The sequence below is a fragment of the Zalophus californianus genome, chromosome 1 (assembly GCF_009762305.2).
Source record: "Zalophus californianus isolate mZalCal1 chromosome 1, mZalCal1.pri.v2, whole genome shotgun sequence".
Classification (NCBI taxonomy): Eukaryota; Metazoa; Chordata; class Mammalia; order Carnivora; family Otariidae; genus Zalophus; species Zalophus californianus.
The window spans coordinates 69,990,648-70,017,580 of record NC_045595.1 but is presented as its reverse complement, the minus strand read 5'-3'; the positions used below and the strand labels follow the sequence as shown (position 1 = coordinate 70,017,580).

The 26,933-nt window shown below is 38.6% G+C and overlaps 1 protein-coding gene across 6 annotated transcripts in view; it reads left to right on the top strand.

The window, feature by feature from the left end:
• Window positions 1–26,933, top strand: part of ULK4 (unc-51 like kinase 4) — a 604,302-nt gene that overhangs the window by 97,778 nt on the left and 479,591 nt on the right. For all 6 annotated transcript variants that reach the window (XM_027585659.2, XM_027585655.2, XM_027585660.2 and 3 more), the window contains 2 exons: window positions 8,523–8,684; window positions 21,069–21,251. In XM_027585659.2, the coding sequence (XP_027441460.2) occupies window positions 8,523–8,684; window positions 21,069–21,251 (345 nt within the window). The remainder of the gene's footprint in view (window positions 1–8,522; window positions 8,685–21,068; window positions 21,252–26,933) is intronic.

Sequence of the window (26,933 nt, the reverse complement as noted above, 5' to 3'; positions counted from 1 at the left end):
TTCAAGTGAGCTGAGGTGGTGCCTTATCCTTATCCATGGTGGTGAAGATCCCTTTGGACTCCACAACATACTTAGCACCAGCATCACCCCATTTGATATTGGCAGGATCTCTCTCGCTCCTGGAAGATGGAGATGGGCTTTCCATTGACAAGTTTCCTGTTCTCAGCCTTGACTGTGCGGTTGAATTTGCCATGGGTGGAATCATACTGGAACATGTAGACCATGTAGCTGAGGTCAATGAAAGGGTCATTGATGACAACAGTATCTATTTTGCCAGAGTTAATAGCAGCCCTGGTGACCAGGCACCCAGTACAGCCAAATCACTTCATTCTCACTGTCACCATTGTGTTTCAGGGGTGTGGATGGCACTGCATCAGAAGATGCAGCCATCTGTCAAATGGGGAGGAGCAGAGAGCCACTATCCACAATGTTTTGAATGCTGTTCAGTAAGATGAAGTAAGGATGGAGTTACCTAATGTGTTTTGAAGTGAACCTTTGATAATGGCATGAGGAAGTGATCCTGAGTTAGTACAAAGTGAGATAGACCAGCTTCCAGAGTGTTGGTGTAGGGTAAGAAGCACAAAGCATGGCATTTTCCATGCAAGGGTGAGGTTGCATCTCCTCTCCTCCTGTGGCAGGTAACTTGACAGGGGAGGCTTCAGAGTTTGGCTTTGCTGAGTTCAGTGTGTGAGAACTGGTGAAATATCAATTGTAATACCTTTCAAGGATTTACATTGGGTGTAAATTTTCATTTTCGTTTGACTTATTTTTATCCCATTACATGGTTTGCACTGTTAACAAATCCTGTAGCTCTTCTGTTTCTTACTCATTTAATACCTGTCCTTATAGTTTTTCTATTTATCTTTTTATTATTTTTAGCTTATGGTATTATTGTTAGAGGAAATGGTGTATGTATGATTTCAATCCTTTAGAATTTGTTGAGACTTCTTTCATGATTCAGTATGTGTATACTTGGGAAAAAAAATGAATTCTGCCATTTTGGATAATATGTTTTTTTCTTGTCCATAGGTCAAGCTTGTTAATCTGATAGATAGGGATATAAATCTTCTGTATCTATGCTGATTGCTTCTTTTATTTTATTAGCTACTGAGATAGGTTTGAAATGCTTTCTTTGGTACAATTGCAATTTTGTTGTATTTTGCCTTTATGTATTTTGAATATTAGTTATTAGATATATGAAAAATTTAGATTATATTTCCCTTGGCTTATTGAAATTTTTATCATTATTTTGTTACTTAAAAATTCACCAGTATGGGGTGCCTGGCAGAGCATGCGACTCTTGATCTTGGGGTCATGAGCTTTAAGTCCCACGTGGGGTGTAGAGATTACTTATTAATAAATAAAACTTAAAAAAAATAACCAGTAATGGTTTTTGTCCAAAGCCTATCCTGTCTTATACTAATTTAGTTATACCATCAATTGCTCGGTTAGATATGACTGGTATATCTTTTACCATTCTCTTGTTTTTAGCCTTTCTGGTTGAAGAACTTTATTTATTTATTTATTTATTTGGATGTATCTCTTCATACTGTATTTAAAAAAATTTCTGCTTTACAGTTTTTCTTTAGTATTTAGTCCATTTACATTTATTGTAATTGTTGGTATAGTTGTATTTATAGCTGCTATCTTATTTTGTGCTTTTTTGTTTATTCTGTTTTGTGTTTTTTTTCATGTCTTTTTGGTTTGTTCTTTTAAATAATTCCTTTTATTCTTTTAGTAATTATTCTCTTGTTTTTGAAATCTATTATGTCTGTGAACACAATTGTAGGTTGACAGTATTTTTAACAATTAAAGATATTGTTTTAGTGTCTTTTGATTGAACTTGTTGCTGTTAAGAAATTAGCTGTTAGAACAACTGTGGCTCTTTTGAAAGAGATACTCTAAATCAAGTGAGGACCTACTTATGCTTTTAGCGTTTGGACTTCCCCTCCTGCAGTATCCTCTCCTAACACATACCGTCAACCCCCAGCTCAGATCAGTGAGGGGTCAGGGAGATGGGAGAGTTACTTTTTGATCATCTCTATTATACTTGACTGTAGTCACAGGAAGCTCTAGCTTTAACTGGGGCTGGGTCTTCATCTAACTTCCAATTTGTGTGGGCCCTCACCTTGCCTCTCATTCCTCTTGTTCATCTTGTCAGACAAATGCTCTCAGCGTAAACATCAGCTTGAGAGCTCTGGGTACCTCTCAGAGTTCTTGCCTATACAGTCACTGGCCTAAGCATTTGGTACTAGTTCATTGATGCTTTTAAGGAGGTTTATTTTCTTATTTTTTAGCGAGCATTTTTAGTTGCTTTTAGAGGGAGAGAGTTGTCCAGGTATCTATTGTAAGAAATAGAAATCCTATTCTCTTGATTGAATGGGTTAATGAAACAGAAAACCAAACAAAATAAACTCCAGGTACCTTGAAGTCTTTAGAAGAAAGAGCATGGTTTTACTAAATCAACAAATGTGAAAATAATTAATGTCAGTATTTTAGGTGTTAATTTTGGTACTCTTTTTTGGAAAAGTCGGCACGTAGACTAACATTGGCAGCAAAACTTTTTGTTAAGACTACCCACAATACATTAGAATTGCTTAACATTATTAAAAAATAGTACAGCTCTTCATTAATAAGCCTAGTCATCATAGGCTTATTTTCATAGGATAATTTCTAATCATCATAGCTTTTGTCCTCATAATATGATGAAATAGGTCTTTGATTTGAATGACAGATATTAGTTCAGTCCAGTTATCCCTTCCAAAGAGTTAATTAAGCAGAAAATAGCACCAATCTTATTGCTTGTATCATGTCCCACAGGGGATTTCAGAGGGACCAGGATAGCTCATTTCAGGTAGTAGCAAGTTGAATTGGCCTGACAGCCTCACTGAGTTTATAGAGAACTGGGATGACACATGGCTCCTTTCCAACCTAAGTGCTAAAATAGTGGTGGTTTTCCAGTACTGGGAATGAGTCCTCTAGGAATTGACTGACAGTTGTGATGTAAAGCACATGCTAAGGTATTTGAGAAAGTCCTTCTCCCTCTCAAATTGCATTTTCCCCCTACATGCAGAGCAAAGGTTCAGAACCTAATGAGAAGACACAGAACAAGGCATATGGGACACAAATATCATATGTGTATGTACTGAGAGCTAGGGAGGATGGAGGATATAGCTTAATATCTTTGGGGGAGTAGGCTCCCTTATATTGCACTGCTGTGTAGGGAATTTTTGCACCAGCCAGGTACAGCTGCACTCTCCATGTGGAGTACCCATTTAGGTAAGACTTAAGATGGGGAATATGAGAAGATAGCTCTAGGTTGGTTGGGCCTGGACTCAAGGAAAAAGGGGCAGGAGTTGAGCTGAGCAGTTAGGCATGCTCAGTTTATTCTTTCCAAATTTGCCAACTAGGTGAAGCATTTTTTTTTTTTTTTAATTTATTTATTTGAGAGAGAGACACACAGCGAGAGAGGGAACACAAGCAGGGGGCGTGGGAGAGGGAGAAGGAGGCTTTCCACTGAGCAGGAAGCCCGATGTGGGGCTCGATCCCAGGACCCTGGGATCATGACCTGAGCCGAAGGCAGACGCTTAATGACTGAGCCACCCAGGCGCCCGTAGGTGAAGCATTTTTCTCTTGGGTAGAATGAATAAAGGGACAGAGAGAGGATGAAAGGGTTATACTAATTTATTCTTGCCACACAGAAGGAAACATCAGGATTGGGGAGGAAGCAATGAAGAAGTTCAGGTATCTTTAAAACTGTTTTTTTCTAGCAGCCTTAGAATTCATACTTTGTGATATTAATAATAGGAAGAAAAAGTAACATTAGAATATTCTACTTAAAAAATATTACTTTTTATGACCTAGGTTAAGTGTCCATGTATGTTGTTTAATTTCCAAACTGCCTTGTGTTTTATTATTTTTATAGATGATGAAGCTGAAGCACAGAGGTGAAAATGCCCAAGGATATATAGCTAGTAGAATGTAAAATAATGGTGTGAACCTAGATCTAACTCTGTATCTTCTATTTTTTTTTTACATTTTCATGAAAAATACATAATTTTTTGGTTGAAAAAGTAATACATGTGTACTGTAACAATTCAAATGTAAAAATGTTCAAAGTAGAATTAGTGGACCCCACTCCCCACAACTCACACATACTATACTCACCATTAACAGGTGTTGTATCTCTTTCCTTTACTTATGTATTTACATATCTATATTTTCTTGTTAAACATGGGATTATATTCTGCATATAATTTTTAATGTAGTTTTCAATATTTCTGTTGACCTATAACTTAAATAAACTGCTCAGATATTTAATGTGTATGTTTTGCAAATATTTTCTCCCAGTGTAAAACACTGTGAGGCATAATGGTATCATTAAGGGTAGAAATTTACAATTTTTATGGGGATTACTCTACCAATGTTTTCTTTTATGCTTAGTGCCCTTTTTTACTAAGAAAGCTTTGTCTACCTCAAAATGGCCAAGATATTCTTTATGATCTCTTCTAGAAGCTTTTTTGTTTTAGCTTTTGCATTTAAGGCTGTGACTCATCTCAAATTAATTTGTGAGTATAGAGTTTCCTGGGATGTTTTATAGTTCAGAACATAGTCTAACAAGGTGATGTTTTGTGTGATCTTGAAACAGACATTGTGTTTTACTTCTGTTCAGTAGAGTGTTCTATCCGTGTCAAAGTTGGTTGATAGTGCTATCTTTCTATATCCTTACTGACTTTCTGGCTATTTGTTCTGTCAGTTATTGAGAAAGGGTATTGAATTTCCGAGCTAAAATTGTGGATTTGTCTGTTTACTCTCTCAATTTTATCAAGTTTTGCCTCAGGTATTTTGAAGTTCTGTTGTTAAGAGGCATACAGTTAGGACTGTTATATTCTGTTGTTGAATGACTATTACCTTTGTGAAATGACCTTTATCTCTGGAGATACTTTTTGCTCCGGAATCTACTTTCCTGAAGTAGTATAGCCACTCTGACTTTCTTCTGATTCACATTAACATGATATATCATTTCCATTCTTTTACTTTTAACCTGTGAATTTATTTTTTTTAAAGACTTTACTTATTTATTCATGAGAGACAGAGAGAGAAGCAGAGGGAGAAGCAGGCTTCCCGCTGAGCAGGGAGCCTGATGCGGGACTCGATCCCGGGACCCTGGGATCATGACCTGAGCTGAAGGCAGATGCTTAACCATCTGATCCACCCAGGCGCCCCTTGTGAATTTATTTATAAGGGAATTTCTCGCAGATAACCTATATATGAGTCTTGTTTTTAAAAAAATCTAATTTGAGAATCTCTACTTTTTGATTAGTATGTTTAGACTGTTATATTTAGTGTGATTGTTGAAATAGGTTTAAATCTGCCATTTGTGTTCAATTTGTCCACCCGTTGCTTTGTTTTCTTTTTTCTTTTCCTGCCTTCTTTTGAAATTAATTGACTTTTAAATGATTCCATTTTATCTCCTTTATTGGCTTATTATTCATTTTTTTTACAATGTACATCTCTAACTTAATCACAGTTGACCTTCAAGTAATGATATATAGATTCATACATATATGTGAACTTTGTATAAGAAGCTTACACCAGAACTTACTGTATATAATGATATACAAATTTATATATCCTATATAAGAAGACCATATATAAGACCATTACACCAGAATACATCTAGTACTCCCTTTCTAGCCTATTGTTGTACATTTTACTTCTACATTTTTTTTCGCTTTATATTTTTAAAAGATTTTATTAGAGCACACGCATGACCAGGGGAGGTGGAGGGGGGGGGCAGAGGGAGAGGGAGAAGAAGCAGCAGGGGGTCTGATGCAGGGTTCAATCCCAGGACCCCTGGGACCATGACCTTAGCTGAAGTCAGATGCTTAACTGACTGAGCCACCCAGGCGCCCCTGTTGTTCTGTTTTGTTTTTCAGTTTTATTGAGGTATGATTGATAAAATTGCAAGATACTTAAAGTATACATAGTGATAATTTGATATGTGCATATATATGTTTATATGTATATACATACACTGTGAAAGGATTCCCCTGTTGAGTTAATTAAAACATCAGTCACCTCACATATTTACCTCTCTCTCTCTCTCTTTTTTTTTTTTTGGATGAGAACATTCGTATTCTACTCTTTAAGTAAATTTCAATTGTACAATACAGGGTTATCAACTACAGTCCAATGTTTTACATTAGATCCTCAGACCTTATTTATTTTATAGCTGCAAGTTTGTACATCACAAACCTTTCCCTATTCCGCCCCTTTATCTTTGTTTTTGAAAGGTGTTATTGTTGGATCTACATTTGTAGGATGACAGTTACCTGTCCTTTTTTATTTTTTCCCTTTTGATACTCTAAAGTTATTGCTCCACTATCTTCTGGCTTGCATTGTTTCTGATGAGAAGTTTCCTGCCCCCCTTATCTTTGTTCCCCTCTACAAAATGTGTCTTTTTACTGTAGCTGCTTTTAAGTCTTTATCTTTAGTACTGGTTTTTAGCAGTTTGATTATGATGTGCCTTGGTGTGATTATTTTTGCTTGGTTCCTTCCCACTTGAGGTTCATTGAATTTCTTAAATTGAGAATTACTAGTTTTTATGAATTTAAAAATTTTCAGCCAATATTTCAACCTTCCACCCCCCTCTTGCCATCTTTGGGATTTCATTGTGCATACATTAGGTTGTTTGAAGTTGCCCTATAGTTTACTGATGCTTTGATGCTCTGTTCCATTCCCCCCCCCCCCCGACCTTCTTTCTGTGTTTATTTTGGATAGTTTTTATTGCTAATTGCTATGTTTTAAAGTTCAGTAATCCCTAAGTCTCCAGAATCTAATCTGTTAATCCAACTGTGTATTTTTCATATAAGACTCTATGGTGTCTGGCCTTTTGATTTGGGCCATTTTTATATCTTCTACTTCACTTTTTAAGCATGCTTATGCTTTCTTCTTCCTTCTTAGTGTATAGACAATATTTATAATAGTCATTTTAATATTTTTTTTCTAAATCCATCATATTTGCCATTTCTAACTGACTGAATTTTCTTCTTAGGAGTCATTTTTTTCTGCTTCTTTGCATGTGTGGTAATATTAAATGGATGCCAGACATTGTGCTTTTTATATTGTTTGGTGCTGGAGTTTTTGTATTCTTATTTTGAAAATTTTTTTATTTTGCGGGTGCCTGGCTGGCTCAGTTGGAGGAGCATGCGACTACTCTTGATTTCAGGATTGTGAGTTAAGCCCACGTGGGGTGTGGAGCCTACTTAAAAAAATTTTTTTTTAATTTGATTTTTTTTCGTATTCCTTTAAGTACTTTTGTGCTTTTTCTTGGATCATTTATGTTACGTGGAAACAGTTTGATCCTTTTTGAGGCTAGCTTTTAAGTATTAGGACAATCCAGAATAGCCTCTAGTCTAGTGTTAATTTGGTCACACTGCTGAGGCAATACCTTTCTTGGGACATTGCTTGTATTTTAGGTGGTGTTTGGCTGATTGGTACGCTAATTATTCCCAGCCCTGAGTGATTCATGAGGATTGTTCTGCTTGGTGCTTTTGATTTTTAAAAGTATCTTCCATTTTTTTGTTATACTCATATTACATATTTTTCAGATTATTTTAGCATTTTAATTTTTTAAATTTATTTTTTCTTTTTCAAGTTTTTATATAAATTCCAGCTAGCTAACATACAGTGTAATAATAGTTTTGGTATAGAATTTAGTGATTCATCACTTACATACAACACCTAGTACTCATCACAACAAGTGCCCTCCTTAATACCCATTGCCCATGTAACCCATCCCCCCCTTCTCCCTGCCAGTAACCCTCTGTTTGTTCTCTATAGTTAAGAGGTCTGTTTTATGGTTTGCCTCTTTTTTCCCCCCATGTTTTTCTGTTTTGTTTCTTAAATTCCTCATGAATGAAATCATTGAGTTTTTGTCTTTCTCTGACTGACTTATTTTGCTTAGCATGATACACGTCATTGCAAATGGGAAGATTTCATTCTTTTTGATGGCTAGGCAATATTCCTGTGTGTGTGTGTGTGTATACCACATCTTCTTTATGTATTCATCAGTTGATAAACATTTGGGTTCTTTTCATAATTCAACTATTATAGGTAATGCTGCTATAAACATAGGCTGCGTGTGTCTCTTCAAATCAATATTTTTATATCCTTTGGGTAAATACCTAGTAGTGCAATTGCTGGATTGTAGAGTAGTTCTAATTTAGCTTTCTGAGGAACCGCCATGCTGTTTTCCAGAGTCTTTCTTATTTTTATTAAAATATATTAAAATTATGTTATGCTAAGTTTTAGTGATTAAAAGATTAAATTTAGTGATTAAATTGTCATAATTTCATAGTACCCTGAAAGAATGATCACACTTCCTAATTACCTAATGCATGCAGGGGCAGATGATACGCGCTTGGTATTAGGCTTTTATTTGCACTGGTTATGAATAAATTGCATGTATGTATTTCTCCTATTAAATAACTCCCTTTCACTCTTCTCTCCTTCTCTAGGAAGAACGTGTTGTGAATCACATGGCAGCAAAGATTATTGAAAATGTCTGCACTACCTTTTCTGCTCAGGCCCAGGGCTTTATTACAGGGGAAATTGGACCCATTTTATGGTACCTGTTCAAACATTCCACTGTTGATTCTCTCAGGATCACAGCAATGTCGGTAAGATGGAGCATCTCTGGAGGATAGATCTGGGGATATTTAAACACCAAGTTTGAAGAACTGTGCCAGAAATAGAGTAAATTTCATTGGATAAGTAGGACACAGAAATCTCAGACTAATATAGTTGGTGAGAACGATAATTTTCTTTTAAAACAAAATTTTCAAAACGGGTTGGAAAACCTTGGGACTGTGGGGAAATTGCAGTAGGACCTTGTGGGACCATAACATATGGTTTCAGAAACGATTGGGAGGTGATAGTAGGACGCTGTGCTCATAGGTGGGGTACAGCATTTGGTTTGGTTTATGTTTCGTGTTCCCTGACTTTTCCTGTTAGCTCCCTCCTTCAGATTTTATGCTAAGTACATTTATCATGAATTAATTATAGAGTGAATTCATGTTAGTGTTCAGGCATCTGTGGTTTTGCAGCTTTTTTATTTTCATTGGTTTTCTACTACTCTGCTCACATGGTTATAGTGACTTAATGTAAAAGATAATTATGGGGAGGTGTTAACATGGTTGTATCAATTTAATAGTCTGTTGAACAAATACAACCCTTGCTCATATGATTTATTAAAATACTCTTTTTGATCACCAGTCTCATCTGGACTCTCAACATTATATGGCAGCCTTGCTGTCTCTCTCTCTCCTGCTCCTTCTTGCACTTCTTTTGTCTCTTATTCTCTTTCCTTAGACCTCCAACCCACATTTTCCTCCTCCATCCTCAGTGACTTTCCTCTGTACTTCCCAGAGAAAAATGGAGACCTCCAATGGTAATTATCCCAATGTACATCTGCCATGTCTGCAGACCTGTTTACATCCCCCCCCTCCCCCAACAACCCTTTGCCCTTGTCTTTCCCTCCTGTTAGAGTTGATGAACTGTCCCTTCTCCTGGTAGAGACAAACCTCTCCATGTTTCTTCCGATCTTCTTCCTGTCCCCTTCTTGGGAATCTCACTCAAATGGTTATTTTTGCTCTTTCCTGAATCTTTAACCCTCCTTCTCTACTAGATCATTCTAATCAGCATTCAGGTATTCTTTACCCCATTTAAAAAAAAAAAAAGAAAAGCACACATGCCAACATATCAAAGAGTCTCTGGGCTGCACATCCCCCTCACAGCCAAACTTCTTTAAAGAGTTATTGCCACAAACTATTACTCCTTTCTGGCTGTTTCCTCTTTAACCCGGTGCAGTATCTGTCCCAAGATGAAGCTGATCTTGCTAAGATCTCCACTGACTTTTGTGTTGCTAAATCCTGGGAATATTTAGGGGTATTTTCCCCAGTTCTTACCTTAAATTTACCTATGTAACAAGCACTAAGCATTCTGTTCGTTGAATATTATTAAGCAAAGGATATGTAGCATCTGCCTCTGTTTCAGTCTTTCTCTCTCTTACACACACACGCATGCTCACATGCTTCTGGAGCCACATGATTTCAAAATGACAGAGAAAACCCTAATTGTGATATGAGTAATTACGGAGAGACTGTCAGAAAGAGTTACAAAGTATACCAGTGAAATTTCTCAAGGCATCTTGGAATCCTATCTTAGAACATCTACTTTATACTACATCGTCTCTATATACAATGGAATATTACTCAGCCATCAAAAAGAATGAAATTTTGCCATTTGCAATGATGTGGATGGAACTAGAGGGTGTTATGCTGAGTGAAAAAGTCAGAGAAAGACAAATACCATATAATTTCACTTGTGTGGAATTTAAGAAACAAAACAGAGGATCATAGGGGAAGGGAAGGAAAAATAAGATGAAAACAGAGGGAGGCAAACCTTCAGAGACTTTTTTTTTTTTAATTTATTTATTCATGAGAGTCAGAGAGAGAGAGGCAGAAGCAGAGGGAGAAGCAGGCTCTCCGCCAAGCAGGGAGCCCAATGCGGGACTTGATCCCAGGACCCTGGGATCATGACCTGAGCCGAAGGCAGATGCTTAACCATCTGAGCCACCCAGGTGCCCACCTTCAGAGACTCTTAACTAGAGGGAACAAACTGAGGGTTGCTGGAGGGGAGGGAGGTGGGGAGATGGGGTAACTGGGTGATGGGTATTAAGGAGGGCACGTGATGTTGATGAGCACTGGGTGTTGTATGCAACTGATGAATCACTAAATTCTACTTCTGAAACTAATAGTACACTATGTTAATTAAATTGAATTTAAAAAATTTTGAAAAAGAACATCCATTTTAATCCTGGGCCTTTAAAAAAATCTGTCTTGCTGTAATTGGGTTTATGTTATTTTCATCTTTATACTCAAATGTGGTTTCTTTTCTTGGCAAATTTTTTTCCAGTTCCCACCAAAGTTGTGTACCTTCTAGCCCTTTCTTCACCTGAGACATTAAGCTTCACCCTTCATCTTGGGGTTCTTATATTTTGTTCTTAGCATTCATCTGAATCATTAATTTTGCACTGAAATTTTGCCTGCTGTCCCAAAAAAGTCTCTCCTTTCTTTGCTCCAGGATCCTATTCAGTATCATGTGTTATGTATTGTTTTCCTATTTCTTTAGTTTCCTCCAATATGAACAGTTCCTCAGTCTTCCTGTGTACTTCATGCCCTTTACAATTTTAAAGAATATAGGGATTTTATTTTGTAGAGGGAGGCTCGACCTGGGTCTGTCTGGTGCTTCCTCATGAAACCTCCTTAGCACCATTGACGACCCCTGCCTGTAAACAGTCCGTGATGGGAGCCATAGGAGGATCACCTATTTTTATTATTCCTTCTCTAGCAGAGGTTGGCAAATGTTTTCTATAAAGGGCCAGATAATAAACAACTTGGGCTTGGTAGGCCACATGTAGTCTCTGTTGCACATCCTTTTTGTTTTTCTATAGCCCCTGTAAATGTAAAAACCATTATTTTTTTTAAAGTATTTATTTATTTGAGAGAGAGTGAGAGCATGCACGAGTGTTGGGGTGCGGGGGGGAGAAGGTGAGCTGGGAGTCCAACGGGGGGCTTGATCCCAGGATTCTGAGATCATGACCTGAGCCACCTGGGTGCCCCTTTTTCTTTTCTTTCTTTATCTCTCTCTCTTCTTTCTCTCTCTCTTTTCTTTCTTTCTCTCTCTCTCTTTCTTTCTCTCTTTCTCTTTTTCTTTCTTTCCTTTCTCTTTCTTTTTCTTTCTCTCTCTCTTTCTCTCTCTTTCTTTCTCTCTCTCTTTCTCTCTTTTTCTTCCTCTTTCTTTCTTTCTCTTTCTTTCTCTCTCTCTTTCTTTCTCTCTTTTCTTTCTCTCTTTCTCTTTCTTTCTCTTTCTCTCTCTCTTTCTCTCTCTCTCTCTTTCTCTCTTTCTCTTTCTCTCTTTTTTCTTTCTTTCTCTCTTTCTTTCTCTCTCTTTCTTTCTTTCTTTCTCTCTCTCTCTCCTTTCTTTTCTTTCTTTCTTTCTCTTTCTTTCTCTCTTTCTTCTTCTCATTCATTTTATTTATTTGAGAGCACGAGCCAGTGGTGGGGGGAGGTGTGTGGGGTGAAGGGCAGAGGGAAAGGGAGAAGCAGGTTGCCCTCTGAGCAGGCAGCTTGACACGGGGCTCTGTCTCAGGACCCTGGGATCATGACCTGAGCTGAAGGCAGATGCTTAACCGACTGAGCCACCCAGGCGCCCCCAAACCATTCTTATTGTATACCTCATGAGCTGTGGGAAAACAGGCCTTTGGTATTGGTTGGTATTCTATTGTAAGGAAGCTCTTTCCCTTCTCCCATGTGTATGTGTGTATTTGTATCATTGTTTTGATGAATAAGTACTTTATGCCGTGGATCATAATGTGATACTACCGCCATTATTATTATTGGCGGGGATGCTGAGGTCATCCGAGATTTGGCCAGTGTGATCCCTTCAAGCTGGCTTTTGTGTTCTGTGGACCCATTTCTATCATTGTTTGAGCACTTCATTATTTTCTGACACCACCTGATGTTCTGGGTTAATTTTTACTTTCTGCCAGATCCGGAATCAGTCATTTCTTTGGGGAACATTTGGTATTTAGAAGCCAAGATCTGGGTGCTCTTTGTACTTACTGCTATGGGGTCATTGTTTCTAGGCCTTCTTAATATTCAGAGTTAGAAAAAAAATATCCATACATATACATACATTTATAATTGCTTTTATATATATCATCATACATATTTGGAACAAAACTCATGCATTCATATCGATACTTCCAATTTTAATCCAATACCTTAAGAATCTTTCTAGCCTTCCCACTTTCTTTTTTTGTAAATCCCTTCTCAGATGGAGACAAACCGGTTCCTGTTATTCTCTTATTGTTATTTACTTCTGTGTAACAGACTCCGTCTACTCAGGCCACCTCCGCTGTGTCCTCTTCTGTCTTCCTTGACATTGCCGCCCTGCTGCCTTGACCACTTGTGCTCGGTTCCCCCTCCCCCTCCCTCTCACTGCCCCCTTTCCTCAGGCACTGACATGTTGACCTTGGGAGGGGAAGGTGAGAAGAGATGAATTAAGGAAAATGAAGGGTCAGGTGTTCTTTTTCATACTTTCCCTTCTCTTACCTCCTCCCACCTCACTGTTCACATTCAGGTGCTTAACCTTCTTGGGAAGCTCATTCCTGAGTTTCTCTCAGGTCTGTCTACCTCTCCCTGCTGCTATGTTGCTACTGCCATAGTCCAGGCCCCACCGTCTCTGCCCTGGACCACTCGAGTGGCCTCCTCACTGGTCTTCCCACGGCCAGTTTGCTCCACTGACATCATTCTGCACACAGAGTGCACTTCCTAAAATCACGTCTCTTCTCTCTTCTCTGCTGCAACTTTTCAACAGCTTTCTACCATTTTTCTTAAAGGATTGGTACGACTTTATGCGAAGTACCAGGTAGAAGTTAAGAATTGGTGAGGCTTTCGCTTTCAGGACAATATTTATTATTTAAAGCGGTTAACACATTTTGCTTAGTAAATTAGTTGTGTTAGCTTATTATAATTATAACAATTATATTATATTGATTAAAACTCCTATAAAGCCAGGACTGTATTTTTTCATCTCCCTATCTGTTTGAAGTCAGGTCTTTGATTACAAGTTAGGATTTTTCTTGTAAACATTGAGATGGAGGGATCCTTCTGTCCCACATTATGAATGGGGGGGCATCACGAGTAGATGTTTAATAACATTTACCATCCCTCTTTACTGGTGAGACAAAAATAGGTCACAAAGATCCAGCTAATAAGAAAAGTGGGGTGATCACTTTTATTATATAAAATATAAATATATTTTATTATATAAAAGTATGAGATCATTGTTGGGGGATCCTAAAATAAAGTTATTCTAATGTAATCTTAAAAAATTGTTTCTGCGTTATAAACAGGTTTACAGGAGGATTTATTAAAGGTTGAGGTGACAGAAACTGAAAATATGCATTCTGAAAACACTTTATGCAAATTCCTAGCAGGGAGTGACAATTGCTTCCTCCCTAGCATGCCTTATAGAGCTGAACTTCCTTTTTCTTTTTCCAAATTGTTCTCTCAGGAATGTTTGCTGGAAGTTAATGTACCCATTTGGTGGTTTGGTGGTACTCTGGTGGTACTCAGATGGTTTGGCCCGTGCCTCCCTTTTTTGTCACATCTCCTAAAGCTCATTGTCTCACTCTCTGTGCTTCAACCATACTTTGTCCTGACATTTTCTGGAATTTACAAACACTTTGCTGCCTCAGGATTTTCCCCTTTGCTGGTTCCCTGTGCCTGGATGCTCTTTTCACATAGCTGAGTCTTCATGTTTCAGCTATCAGCTTAAATGTCACCTCCTCCTATAGGACATCCCCTGACCCCTCAAAACTCTTTGTATTTTTGCTCATAGCAATGACCACCATTCTATTTATCTAAAGTATGGAAGCATAGTTTTCCCTCTTAGTGTCAGTTCCAGGAAGGTAGGAGCCCTTTTCCTCTTGTTCCCTTCCTGAGCACACATGGTGGGTACTTAGCAGGTCTCGTTAACCAGATGAATGCCGGAACTCTGGCTGGGGAAGAGTGGTGTTCAGTGCTGGGACACTGACCTGCTCCTTGTACTGTTTGTAACAGTCTGCATCTGCTGTCTCTGCCACCAATTTCCTGGTCGTCTCTTGGTCCCATAGATTCCCCTGTACCAGTGTGGTCCCTGGTCCAGCAGCAGAAACATCACCTGGGAACTTGTTAGAAATCCAGGTTTTTGGCCCTTGACCCAGACCTGCTGAATAGGAATCTCTAGGGGGAGAGGCTCAGTAATCTGCATGTTAACAAGCCTCCAGCTGATTCTAATACCTGCTGAAGTGGGAGAACCATTGCCCTAGTCCTTGAAGCTCTTGGAAAACACGGGCACGGTGTGGAGTGAAAGATGGTGAATTTCTCCTTCCCACTCAGGAATGGCTCCATGGCTTAGGAATTGGCTGTTGGGCAGAGTGGACCTGACTTAGGAAATATATTGGATGGATAAAAGATTCCTAGACTTATTAGGATTACAGGAACTCTCTATGAACCATAGGGGGGACCGAGAAACCTGTAGAGTTAGATTGAGTGAGATGGCCCCGATTGAGGATGATAACTGGGGTAAACATTACTGATGGGCTGAGATGAAGGGGATAAAAAGTGAAGAATTTTTGCAGTGTAGTGGTTCTCACTGGGGTTGGCAGGGAGCTTTTCAAGCAACATTGACTACTTCCTCCACTTTACTCACACCCTGCCCCTATTCTGATGTAGCTTAAGATCTCCGCAGAGTCAGATGAGAGTGTGTGCAGTTTAGAAAAGCTCCCAGGGTAATTTTGATAGGACTTGGAAAAAAACCATTCAAAAGACAAAATAGAAATGGTTTTTAAAGTTTTTATTCCATGGTGATGCCATGTTTCTAATTAGATATGCATCCTCCAGTTTTGGCTTAGTCTATTTCCTAGAAATTGCTTTTATTATATAGACTATCAGGAATTCTGGAGGTAACACAATGTTCTTTTTGAAGCAAATTTGGAAGTGAATTTTAGACGGGAGGTGTTTTCTCCAGTTTTAAAATGTAGTCTCAAGCTCTATTTTAATAAGTAAATATTTCAAAATCAGTTCACTGGAGATCAGACTTGAGATCTGATTTTTTTGATTCAGACAATACAAGCACTAATGAAACTCTCAACTGTGTTTGATATCCAGAAGTGTTGGGGTAAAGGTTATTTTCTGCATGAGCTTTTTAAAATGGAAAGTCTGTTAGGCTTCTGAGCAGCGTTCTGAAGGTGAGACATTCTAGTTGCCTTCATATTGGCTTGAACACATTTAGAAGTAGTCTGGACAAATCTTTTATCAAGAAATGTCCCCATCATGATCATTATGATCAGGTGGGGATTTTATATTGGTAGAAAGTCAGTTTTGCTGTGAGAGCTGCCCCAACAATTGTTAAAATGCCAATGACAATGTTTCGTGTCTTGAGGTCACTGTTGGGAGAACCCTTAATTTGCTCAAAAAGTTCTGAGTGTGGCATGACCTTTAGGGACTCTGTTTAAAATGCTGGTTTTCTTTTTTTTAATTCTTGGATTAAAATAATGAAATAATTCTGTTTTGATTTCATACAGTGCAGTTTTCTTAGATCCATTATAAATGAGTTTTAAAAACTTCCATATTCTAGAATCAGAGCTAGCTTTATTTTTAGTGAATTCATTTTTCATGCTCCTATTTTCAGATATTAGTTGCTACTTTTCTACTGAAACATATACAATTTGGGCTTTAGGCTTGAAGAACCCTACTGTCATGGTTTCCAAGCCATCATGTCTAACTTAGCCATCTGTAACTCCCATGGAAGGAAGAGGAGAGACAAATATGATTTGAAAGCTGTCCAAAATAAGAGTGATTTTTTTCCCCCCATAATTTCATTCTGCTCTGGTAAATGAATACAGATCCCTGGTATATGTTTGAAATACAGTCAATGATTATTGTTAAGTTTTTTAGCTTTATTGAGATGTCATTGACATAACGTGGAAGTTTAAGATGTACTACATGTTGATTTGATACATGTATATATTGCAAAATGATTACCAGATGATAGTGTTAGCTAACCTCTGTATCATATCACATGCTTACCATTTCTTTTTTGTGGTGAAGACATTTACAATTTATTCTCTTGACAAATTTCAAATATATATTGCAATATGATTAACTATAATCACCATGCTGTACATTAGATTCCCAGAATTTATTCACCATAAAACTGGAAGTTTGTACTCTTTGCCCAGCATTTCTGCATCTTCCCACCTGCAGCCCCTGGGAACCACCATTCTAGTCTCTGTTTCTATAAGCTCAGCTTTTTTAGATTCCACATGTAAGTACTTAGATAGCATACAGTATCCATCTTTCCTTCTCTGTCTTATTTCACTTAGCATAATGCCTTAAAAGTTGATCCATGTTGTTGCAAAAGGCTGAATTTCTTTTTCTCTTGTGGCTGAATAATATTCCATTGTGTATATATGTTACATATATACCCACATCTTCTTTACCCATTCATCCATTGACAGACACTTAAGCTGTTTCCATATCCTGGCTATTGTGAATAATGCTGCAGTGAGTATGGGGGTATAAAATAGCTCTTTGAGATCCTGTTTTCATTTGTCAGTTATTATTGAGACAAGATTATGCATCCCATATGATAATCAGTTCCATGAGGAAAGGGACGCTTTTTATTTCGGCAGAATAGTATATATTTAGTGCTTTGCAAATGCTCAGTTTTCAGTGCATTTGTTTATTCAGTAATATCAGATATGGTAGTAAATGTATACATTAATAATAATGTAAACTTGCCTGGGGTGCCTGAGTGGCTCAGTTGGTTAAGCGTCAGACTCTTGACTTTGACTCAGGTCATAATCTCGGGGTCATGGGATCGGGCCCCATGTTGGGGTAGCCTCAGGAGTCAGATGAGAGTGTGTGTAGTTTAGGAAATTATTATAAAATAATACGCATTTATTTGAAAACTTTGAACAGGACATATGTAAAAGGGTGAAGACTTCCTTGTCTTTTCTCTACCTCTCACCTCTCAGTCCCACCCCCAGAAGACAGAACTTGGAGAGGGTCCTTCTAGATTTTCATTGTTACTAGTTGTATTATCTTTTCCTTTCTCCTTTGTGGTTATAATGTCACATTAGTATTTTCAAAAGGATTGGAACTAAGGTTTAGCATTGAGTAAATGTATTTACTTTAAACTGTTCATTTTGGTGGAAGATTGAGTTTATGCCAATTAACACTTGTTTTCCTTATTTTATCGATAGGAATAACTTCTAAAGGAAGTTCATTTTTGGAGATAAAAAATATTTAATTTTTTTCCTGAGATTTTATTTTTATTTATTTGAAAATAATTTTATTGGTTTTTTAAGATTTTATTTATTTGTGTGCGAGAGAGCACAAGCAGGGGGAGACGCAGACAGAGGGAGAGGCAGGCTTCCCTCTGGGCAAGGAGCCCGATGCGGGGCTCGATCCCAAGACCCTGGGATCATGACCTGAGCCACCCAGGCATCCTTTTTCCTGAGACTTTAAAGAAGATGAAAATATTTTTTGAGATCTTTATCTTTTCCCTTCATCTTTCCTTACAATTCCTTATTATTATTATTATTATTATTTTTTTTTAAGAGAGTGCTTGTGTACCAGGGAGCTGGGGGGAGGGGCAGAAGGAGGGAGAGAAAGAATCTTAAGCAGATTTATCCCCAGCGCGGAGCCTAATGCTGGGCTCATCTCATGACCCTGAGATCATGACCTGAGCTGAAATCAAGAGTCTGACATTTAACTTGACTGGGCCACCCAGGGGCCTCTAACAATTCATCTTATATTGATATTTTCATTATTGATCATGGTTATAGATCTGTTTAAAATATAAATCAGGAAGAAGGAGGTTATAGGACATTAATTATAATGAATGTTTTTATAAAACTATTTCTGGCTCTCTTTGTTGTCTCCCATATATGCACAGAATATGACCATCCCTTGGTTTATTTTTTCTTTCTTTCTTTCTTTCTGTCTTTGTCTTTCTGTCTTTTTGTCTTTCTTTGTTCCTCCCTCCTTCCCTCCCCTCCCCTCCCTTTCCCTCCCCTCCCCTCCCCTCCCCTCCCTTCCCTTCCTAAAAACTTTTGAGGTCTTCCCATTGCTTATGACAAAAAATTCAAAAGTCCTAATTTGGTAGACCAACTCTGGCTCCAGCCTACTTTTCTAGTCTCTGCTTTTCCTCCTACACCTGAAGTGTGTTCTCATTGAATCAACTTTCCCTTCTTAAAACATGCTGTTCATCTCCATATCTCCATGTGAATACTTGTTCTCTTCTCTCTGGCTTGAATTTTTTTAAATTTAATTTTTTAAAGGTTCCAGTATACATACAATTAACATATGGTGTGGTATTAGTTTCAGGTGTCCAATAGAGTGATTCTTCATTTCCGTACATTACTCAGTGCTCATCATGAGTGATCCCCATCACCTATTTCACCCACTGCCCCTCTGGTAACCATCAGTTTGTTCTCTATATAGTTGAGTCTTTTTTTTTTTTTTTTTGGTCTCCTTTTTTCTTTATTTGTTTTGTTTCTTAATTTCCACATATGAGTGAAATCATATGGTATTTGTTTTTCTCTGGCTTATTTCACTTGGCATAATACTCCCTAGCTCCATCCAAGTTGTTGCAAACGGCAAAATTTCACTCTTTTTTTTATGGCTGAATGATATTCCATGGTATATATGTGCATATATACATACCACATCTTCTTTATCCATTCATCAGTTAGTGGACACTTGGGCTGTCTCCATAATTTGGCTATTGTAAATAATACTGCAACAAACATTAAGGGTGCATGTGTACCTTTGAATTAGTGTATTTGTATTCTTTGGGTAAATACCCAGTGGTATGATTACTGGATCAAAAGGTAGTTCTATTTTTAACTTTTTGAGGAACCTCCATCTAGTTTTCTACAGTGGCTGCACCAGTTTGCATTCCCACCAACAGTGCATGAGGGTTCCTTTTTCTTCACATCTTTGCCAATACTTGCTGTTTCTTCTGTTTTTGATTTTAGCCATTCTGACAGGAGTGCGGTGATCTCTCATTGTGGTTTTGATTTGCATTTCCCTGATGATAACTTTCATGTGTCTGTTGGCCATCTGTATGTCGTCTTTGGAGAAATGTCTGTTCATGTCTTCTGCCTATTTTTTAATTGGAATTTTTTGTTTTTTGGGTGTTGAGTTTATATATAGATATATTTAAAGATTTTATTTATTAGAGAGAGAGACAGAGAGATCACAAGCAGGGGCGGGGTAGGGTAGAGGGAGAAGCAGACACCCCGCTGAGCAGAGAGCCCAATCCCAGGACCCTGGGATCATAACCTGAGCCGAAGGCAGACACTTACCTGACTGAGCCACCCAGGTGCCCAGAGTTTTTATATATTTTGGATACTAATCCTTAATCAGAGGTGTCATTTACAAATATCTCTTCCTGTTCTGTAGGTTGTCTTTTTGTTGATTGTTTCCCTCGCTCTGTGGAAGCTTTTTATTTTGATGTAGTCCCAACAGTTTATTTTTGCTTTTGTTTCCCTTGCCTCAGGAGACATATCTAGAAAAAAGTTGCTATGTCTGATATTGGAGAAATTACTACCTGTGTTCTCTTCTAGGGTTTTTATGGTTTCAGGTCTCACATTTAGGTCCCGGCTAGAATTTTCTTCACTTATTTTTCTGCCTGTCCACTTCCCATTTACCCTTCAAAAACCAGTTCAAGATCATCTTCCTATGTTGTTGACTTGCTTTACCTTCCTTTCCAAGCATAATTCAGTGAGCTCACTTCTGTTACAACACTTGTTACATTCTGTTAGTTTATTAATTATGTTTCATCTCTGATCTGTGAGCAAGTTAGGAAAAGTTCAGATGTCTGATTATCTTGGTTTGAATTCTAGCTTTGTCACTTACTAGGTACATGCCTTTGGGCAAGTAACTTTTAAGTTTTCTATGCTTTAGTTCTATTGTCTATAAAGTAGGTTAGTACTAATACCTTTCTTATCTGTTATTGGGAGAACTAAATGTGATAGGCTTCTAATATTCTGAGATACCATTTTTCACATGCTAAACAATAAATGTTATTTATTTTTTATGGCTATTTCTTCCGCCTTTACTAGTGTCTGCAGAAAGAAGGCATTTGATGTTTTTTATTTCTTAAAGGGAAGTTTTGCCATACAGACTTATAGTTTGTCATTTCAGTTAACCCTTTAGAATTTGTATGCTTATCATAAGAGGCTTTGTTGTCTTAAAACAACTTCAGTTTTTACTGGCAGCTGGATTATTGTTTTATTTTTAAATATGCTGACGTTTTCCAACTTTCTTATGCCAAAACAAGTAATGAAGGAGCAAGGTAAGCACCCCAGAAGCGGGTGTTATCTTTCTGAAGTGCGGTTACTGTACTTGGAGTTGTCTGACGGATTTGTTCTTTCTCTTCAGGCCTTGTGTAGAATCACCCGTCATTCTCCTACTGCCTTCCAGAATGTTATTGAGAAGGTGGGACTGAACTCCGTGATAAACTCCCTGGCCTCAGCCATCTGCAAAGTTCAGCAGTACATGTTGACCTTATTTACTGCAATGTTGTCTTGTGGGATTCATCTTCAGAGGCTAATCCAAGAAAAGGTTTGACTTAGATTTCACCTATTACTGTACTTTAAAAATTGTTGTTGAACCATTGCAATTGCAGGAGAAAACAAGTAATATTATTTCTGTAGAATTTATTTTTCTTCTCAGGGGACCTTTTTGAACTTTGCCAAACCCCTGTACCACAAGCCATTCATCTGATGATGTTGTAAGAGTCTTTTAGTGATTAAAATAGAAATCCAGTAAATGGCTCTGCCTGCATGTCCCATTTTATTAATGAAAAGCTGGAAAATTTATGAGTCCTTCCTATATGCTGATATTTCTTATGCCTCTGGCTCTTCAGCCCCCATCTCTTACCATATGCTTTGTCTTCCCTTTATATTCTCTGCTTACTTGGACTCCTTTCTTGCCCCTTTCCTTGTCCAATATTTGGCTAACACAAATCGCCTGGACAACTCCCTTTCTCCTGTTTTAGTTTCCTTCTAATCCTTTGATATTCCTTTATTTTATGTACAGTAGAGTTTTTAAATATTCAGTTCTGATCCCAAAACTGCATAGCTGTGAAGAAGTTTCTGTGGTAGCCTTCCTCAACGTGTCTTCTCCTCAACATGTCTGCCCACTAAAGAGTAATCTGAGAACCAGAAGCAATGGGCATCACCTGGGAGAGGGTTGGAAAGGCAGCCCCTTGGGCCCCATCTTGGGCCTGCTGAATCTGAATCTACATTTTAATGAGATCTCTAGGTGGTTTGTTCGAACTTTATGATTTGAGAAGCCCTGTCCTAGAGTATTAGTGCTGAGTGAGGTGTTACCAGGTAGAAAAGGTGGACCATGTTTGTATATACATGTTTGGAAAGATATGAGTCAAAGTGAAAGGGATAGTTTTAACTGTGCAGCCTTTCCCAGTGTTTTATATGCTCATGTGTATTTTGAATCTTCAGAAGGGTAATGTAGTGTGTGGCGTTCTTTAAACTTACTGGACCAATTATCCTTTTTTTAGAGGGGAGATGCCTCTCAAATTGGAGTTTTGAGAACTCGGTGAAGGTAATGCTCCTAACATGTGGAGAAAGGAACCACTTACATACACTACTTGCCTTGGTTCTTGTGTGTTATGGTCCACACATTAAATTCTGGTTTTTAAAATTTCAGTAATTATGAATAATTATCTGATTTACATGGTAAACTTGATCTGTCAGAGTCAAGATGGAAAGTAAACCACTTCTTGCCTTTACTCTGATTAGTCTGATTTAGATTCTGCTATGAAGTTTGAGCCTCAGAGAAACCTGTTTTTTCCCAACAGTCTGTGTATCTAATTTTTGCTATTAAATTTTCCAAGTCATTAAATATTATCACATTGTATTAGAAAAAGCCCCACTTGAGTAGTTTTCTGCATAAATTGTGATAAGAGAGGCTGAGAGTTTCTTCAGTTTTGTTTTTTTTTTTCCACTCTCAGAACAGGTATGGATTGACTTAGTTTCAAATACGGTATTTCACAAAGGTAGTAAAATAAGATGTATTGATTAACGTGATTTTGTAATTGTTTTATAATATGTAATATTCCATGTATCTTAACAAAAGGGATGATTGAACAGTGAAATATATTGAATAAGTAATCTTTTGATTTTGATTAATACTGGTGCTAAAAAAAATTATCGTGGTAGAAAAGATATAATACAAAATTCACCATCTTCACCATTTTTAAGTTTATAGTTAGTAGTGGTAAGTATATTTACATTGTTGTGGAACAGATCTCTAGAACCTTTTCATCTTGCAAAGCTGAAACTCTGTGCCCACTAACCATTTAGGGGTGCTGTGTTCTAAGACTCTGGGCTTTATTTGAATCTGCTTTAGTAGGCCTCCTCTGACATGGAACTGGCAGAGAAAGGGCGATGCCTGTGCCTGCCTTACTGGGATGGAAGTCCGTGTTCCTTGGTGGGCTTCTGTTGACACCCCAGGGGTGCAGAGAGCCCCTCTTTACTGCTGGGCAAGGGTGCAAGTCCACACTCTCCATAGGCTTCCTTTGATGTCCCCCTAGCTGGGAGTGGGGAGGGCTCCTCATTTACTGTCTCGCCTGCCACTATAGGGTGGGAATGTGAGCCTCATTTCTGGGGGAAGGTGCTGAAGGTGCAGACTTCCCACTCGCCTTCTCTGCTGCCATCTTGGTGGGGAGCGAGAAAGGAATCTGGTTACTGATATATGGGCGGAGACCCAGGCTCCCCACGTGGTCTGTGCTGACACCATGGTTGGGGCGAATGGCTGTTGTTGGGTGGGTGTTATTGTCAGCTCTCCACTCGTTCTTTTCTGGTATTGCCCTTGTGGGGAGAGTGTTGGCTATTGAGGGTAGGAGTTGAGGCTTCCCACTTGCCCTGGGCTGATGGGGATGGCGTCATGGTTTTTCCATGATGTTCGGCTAGAGTAGAGTAGCTATTGTTTGAAAGTTTTCAATCTTTCTGGGCTGCCCCTTTCTTGGTCCTTTGGCTTGAGAGAGTTGATCTTTCTTACGTTTTGTGCCTATCGATGTTTCTAGGCTCCTGGATTATCCAGCACTCAATCCAGGATATCTGAGGCAAAAAATAAAACCCAGTCAGTTCATTGCCATGTTGATGCTCAGGTCCTGAGGTTCCTACTGGTTCTGTCTTCTCTCTACCTTTCAGAGTTGTCTTATGTTTGTTTATATCCAACTTCCAGGGTTTTTAGTTGTGCTTAGTGGGAAGAATAGGAAAAAGTGCATCTTCTCTCTCTTGTCCTTTAATTTTTAAAATGTTTCTGTGACATGTCAATAATATGCAGTGAATTCTCTTAAAATGTAAGATTCTATTTTTTATTAATTAAAAAGTATTACCATTTATTGAACATTCATTATGGGCCAGTTAGTGACTTGCAATCCTGGGGTATTCGTGGATGAAACTTAGTGTGTTGAGTACTTTTGTCAAGTTAATGGAGGATGTAAGTGCTAGAGCTAATGCTCATGCCAGACAAATGAGGGAAGCAGAAAAATTTTGGATAATGTTGATGCTCTGAAGAACATAAAACAGAGTAATGTGATAGAGTGTCTGTAATAGCATGCAGGGAGTGCAGGTAATGATATTACCTGGGTGTGTGTGTGTGTGGCGGGGGGAAGTCAGGGAAGGCTTCTCTGAGGAGGTGTCATTCCATCTGAACCCTGAGTGACAAGAAGGAGTTTGCTCTGTGAAGCCCTGGGGCCAGGGGTGGGGGGAGAACTTTATAGTTCAGCTTCTCTGAGGTGTGAGAGATCTTGGGAAGGTCTGGAAAGAGAAAGAAGGCCCACAGAGCTGAACCTAGTGAGCAGGGGGTGGGGGAGAGGCCACTGGGAAGAGGCTGGGAACAGAGGGAGGCCTAGACCATGTAGGATCGGGGATATTGGCCTTCCTCACAGGTTTTATTTTTACTTAAAAGTGCATTTAAAAAAATAGACGTGTATTTCAGGGGCAGGTTTAGCAACCTTCTTATTGCTAAGTTGAGCTGCTTTTCTGAGTGTGAGAGGAGAGGACCTAGGAACAACAAGTACCAGCTGTCCTCCTTCCTGTTGGACAGAAGAGCTGCATGTGTGCTTTTTGGGGAACCATGGACTGTATATCATGATCTTTTAAAAACTGAAAATAAGTCCCCAGAAGAGCTTCATGCTATTCCTTTTAAATAAAAGAAATTACCGTTTAGTGCCGAAAATTTAGAAGAAGCTAAAGAATAAGACAAAATCAGCTGTAATCTCACTGCCCAGAGATAATGGCTATGACCATGTTGGTTTGTCTCTTTTTAGTCTTTTGTCTGTGTGTCCATGTATTTTATGCACACATTTATAAAATTAGGATCCAAATGCGTAGGTTTATCTTTTTTAAAAATTTATTAGAGAGAGTGCGAGTGCACTCATGCTCATGTGTCGGGGGAAGGGGAATGGGGGGAATGGGCAGAGGGGGGAGGGAGAAGGACAAGCAGACTCCACGCCCATTGAAGAGCCCAGTGCAGGGCTCAATCCCATGACCCTGAGATCATGACCTGAGCCGAAACCAAGAGTTAGATGCTCAACCCATCCAAGCCACCCAGGCGCCCCAATGTGTAGATTTATCTTGATGGCACTTTGTCATTAAATATTCCCCAAGAACATTAAAAAGTATTATATAATTTTTCATTTTGTGGTACTACAGTAATTTAATTCTTTCTCCACTGTTGAACTGTTTGCTTCTCATTTTTTGATTTCCATTGACCCTGATGCAGTGAACATCCTGTTGGCATACATCTTTGTGTTCACCGCTAATGGATTACCACAGGTATTATCCGCATTTAGAAGGCTCAGCCTAGACAGTGCTAGACTATTCTCTAGAAAGGTAAATGATGAGAGTATACTGACTTGAAATTTAACTAGCAATCATTAGAGACATGCTATCTTTCTCTTATAATAAAATGTGGGGTTTGGGATTATTAGCAGCATACTGCATGTTTTCATAGTTATTTGCAGTTAGCAGTTAACCTGACTCTCCATTTGAACTATGTAAGTGTAGCCAGGTTTTCCTCTTAAACTAGACTAATGAGATTATTATTCCCTTCTGAATCATGCTCATGTCCTCGCGTGGGCAGTGAGATATTAAAGGAAGTGGTTCAGCTTATTCTCTTACCTGTATGAGCTGCTTGCATGTCTGTGCCCTTAGCTGACCAGTATCCAGCACCCATGTGTATCGGTGATGTTTAATTTGTATTGTCATCTTTAAAATGATCTTCTTTCCCATAAATGTACTAAATGGCAGAATATTCCTTTATCCAAAAACAAGTGTTAGTTCCCTCCGCTGAGATGTGAAAAGTGAGCTATCACAGCCACGATGACAGGGGACTCTCTGAGTCACAAATCATGTGTTCTTTTTTTGTTTAATATTTTATTTATTTATTTATTTGAGAGAGAGAATGAGATAGAGCATGAGAGGGGGGAGGGTCAGAGGGAGAAGCGGACTCCCCGCCCAGCAGGGAGCCCGATGCGGGACTCGATCCCAGGACTCTAGGACCATGACCCGAGCCAAAGGCAGACGCTTAACCAACTGAGCCACCCAGGTGCCCACAAATCATGTGTTCTGAATATTCTAGTAACTGGAGAAATTGAGCAAAACAACAAGTGACAAGTAGTTTTGCCACTTTTTTTTCCTCCCCAGTACTCAACAGGATACTTTTTGAACCATTGGTAGATGGTACTTTATTTGTTTATTTTTTAAAGATTTTATTTATTTGAGAGAGAGTGAGAGGGAACATGAGTGGGGTGAGGGACAGAGGGAGAAGTGGGATCCCCGCTGAACAGGGAGCCCAACATGGGGCTCGATCCCAGGACTCTGGGATCATGACCTGAGCCGAAGGCAGATGCTTAACTGACTGAGCCACCCAGGTGCCCCGGTAGATGGTACTTTATATGTAATTCCTGTGTCATTGCTAGAGGTTGGGAATTGATAACTTACTCACAATTCAGATACATGAGTGGCTATGAACAAGAGGCTTCTGGAAGGTATGACCAAGTGTAAGAGAAAAACATGTAGGTTAGGTATGAGTTCATTTAGTAATCCTTGCCCTAGAAACTTTTTTTGGTTTTCGTTGCTGTTTTAGTTTTATTTTTGTGGTTCTTCCAAGCTGTTAATGTGTCCTACAGATATTCAGTATTTAAGACCTGGGGCTGGATTAGTTTGGGAGTTCATAAATGTATTTCCTGCTGTTTTATTGAGGAGAAAGATG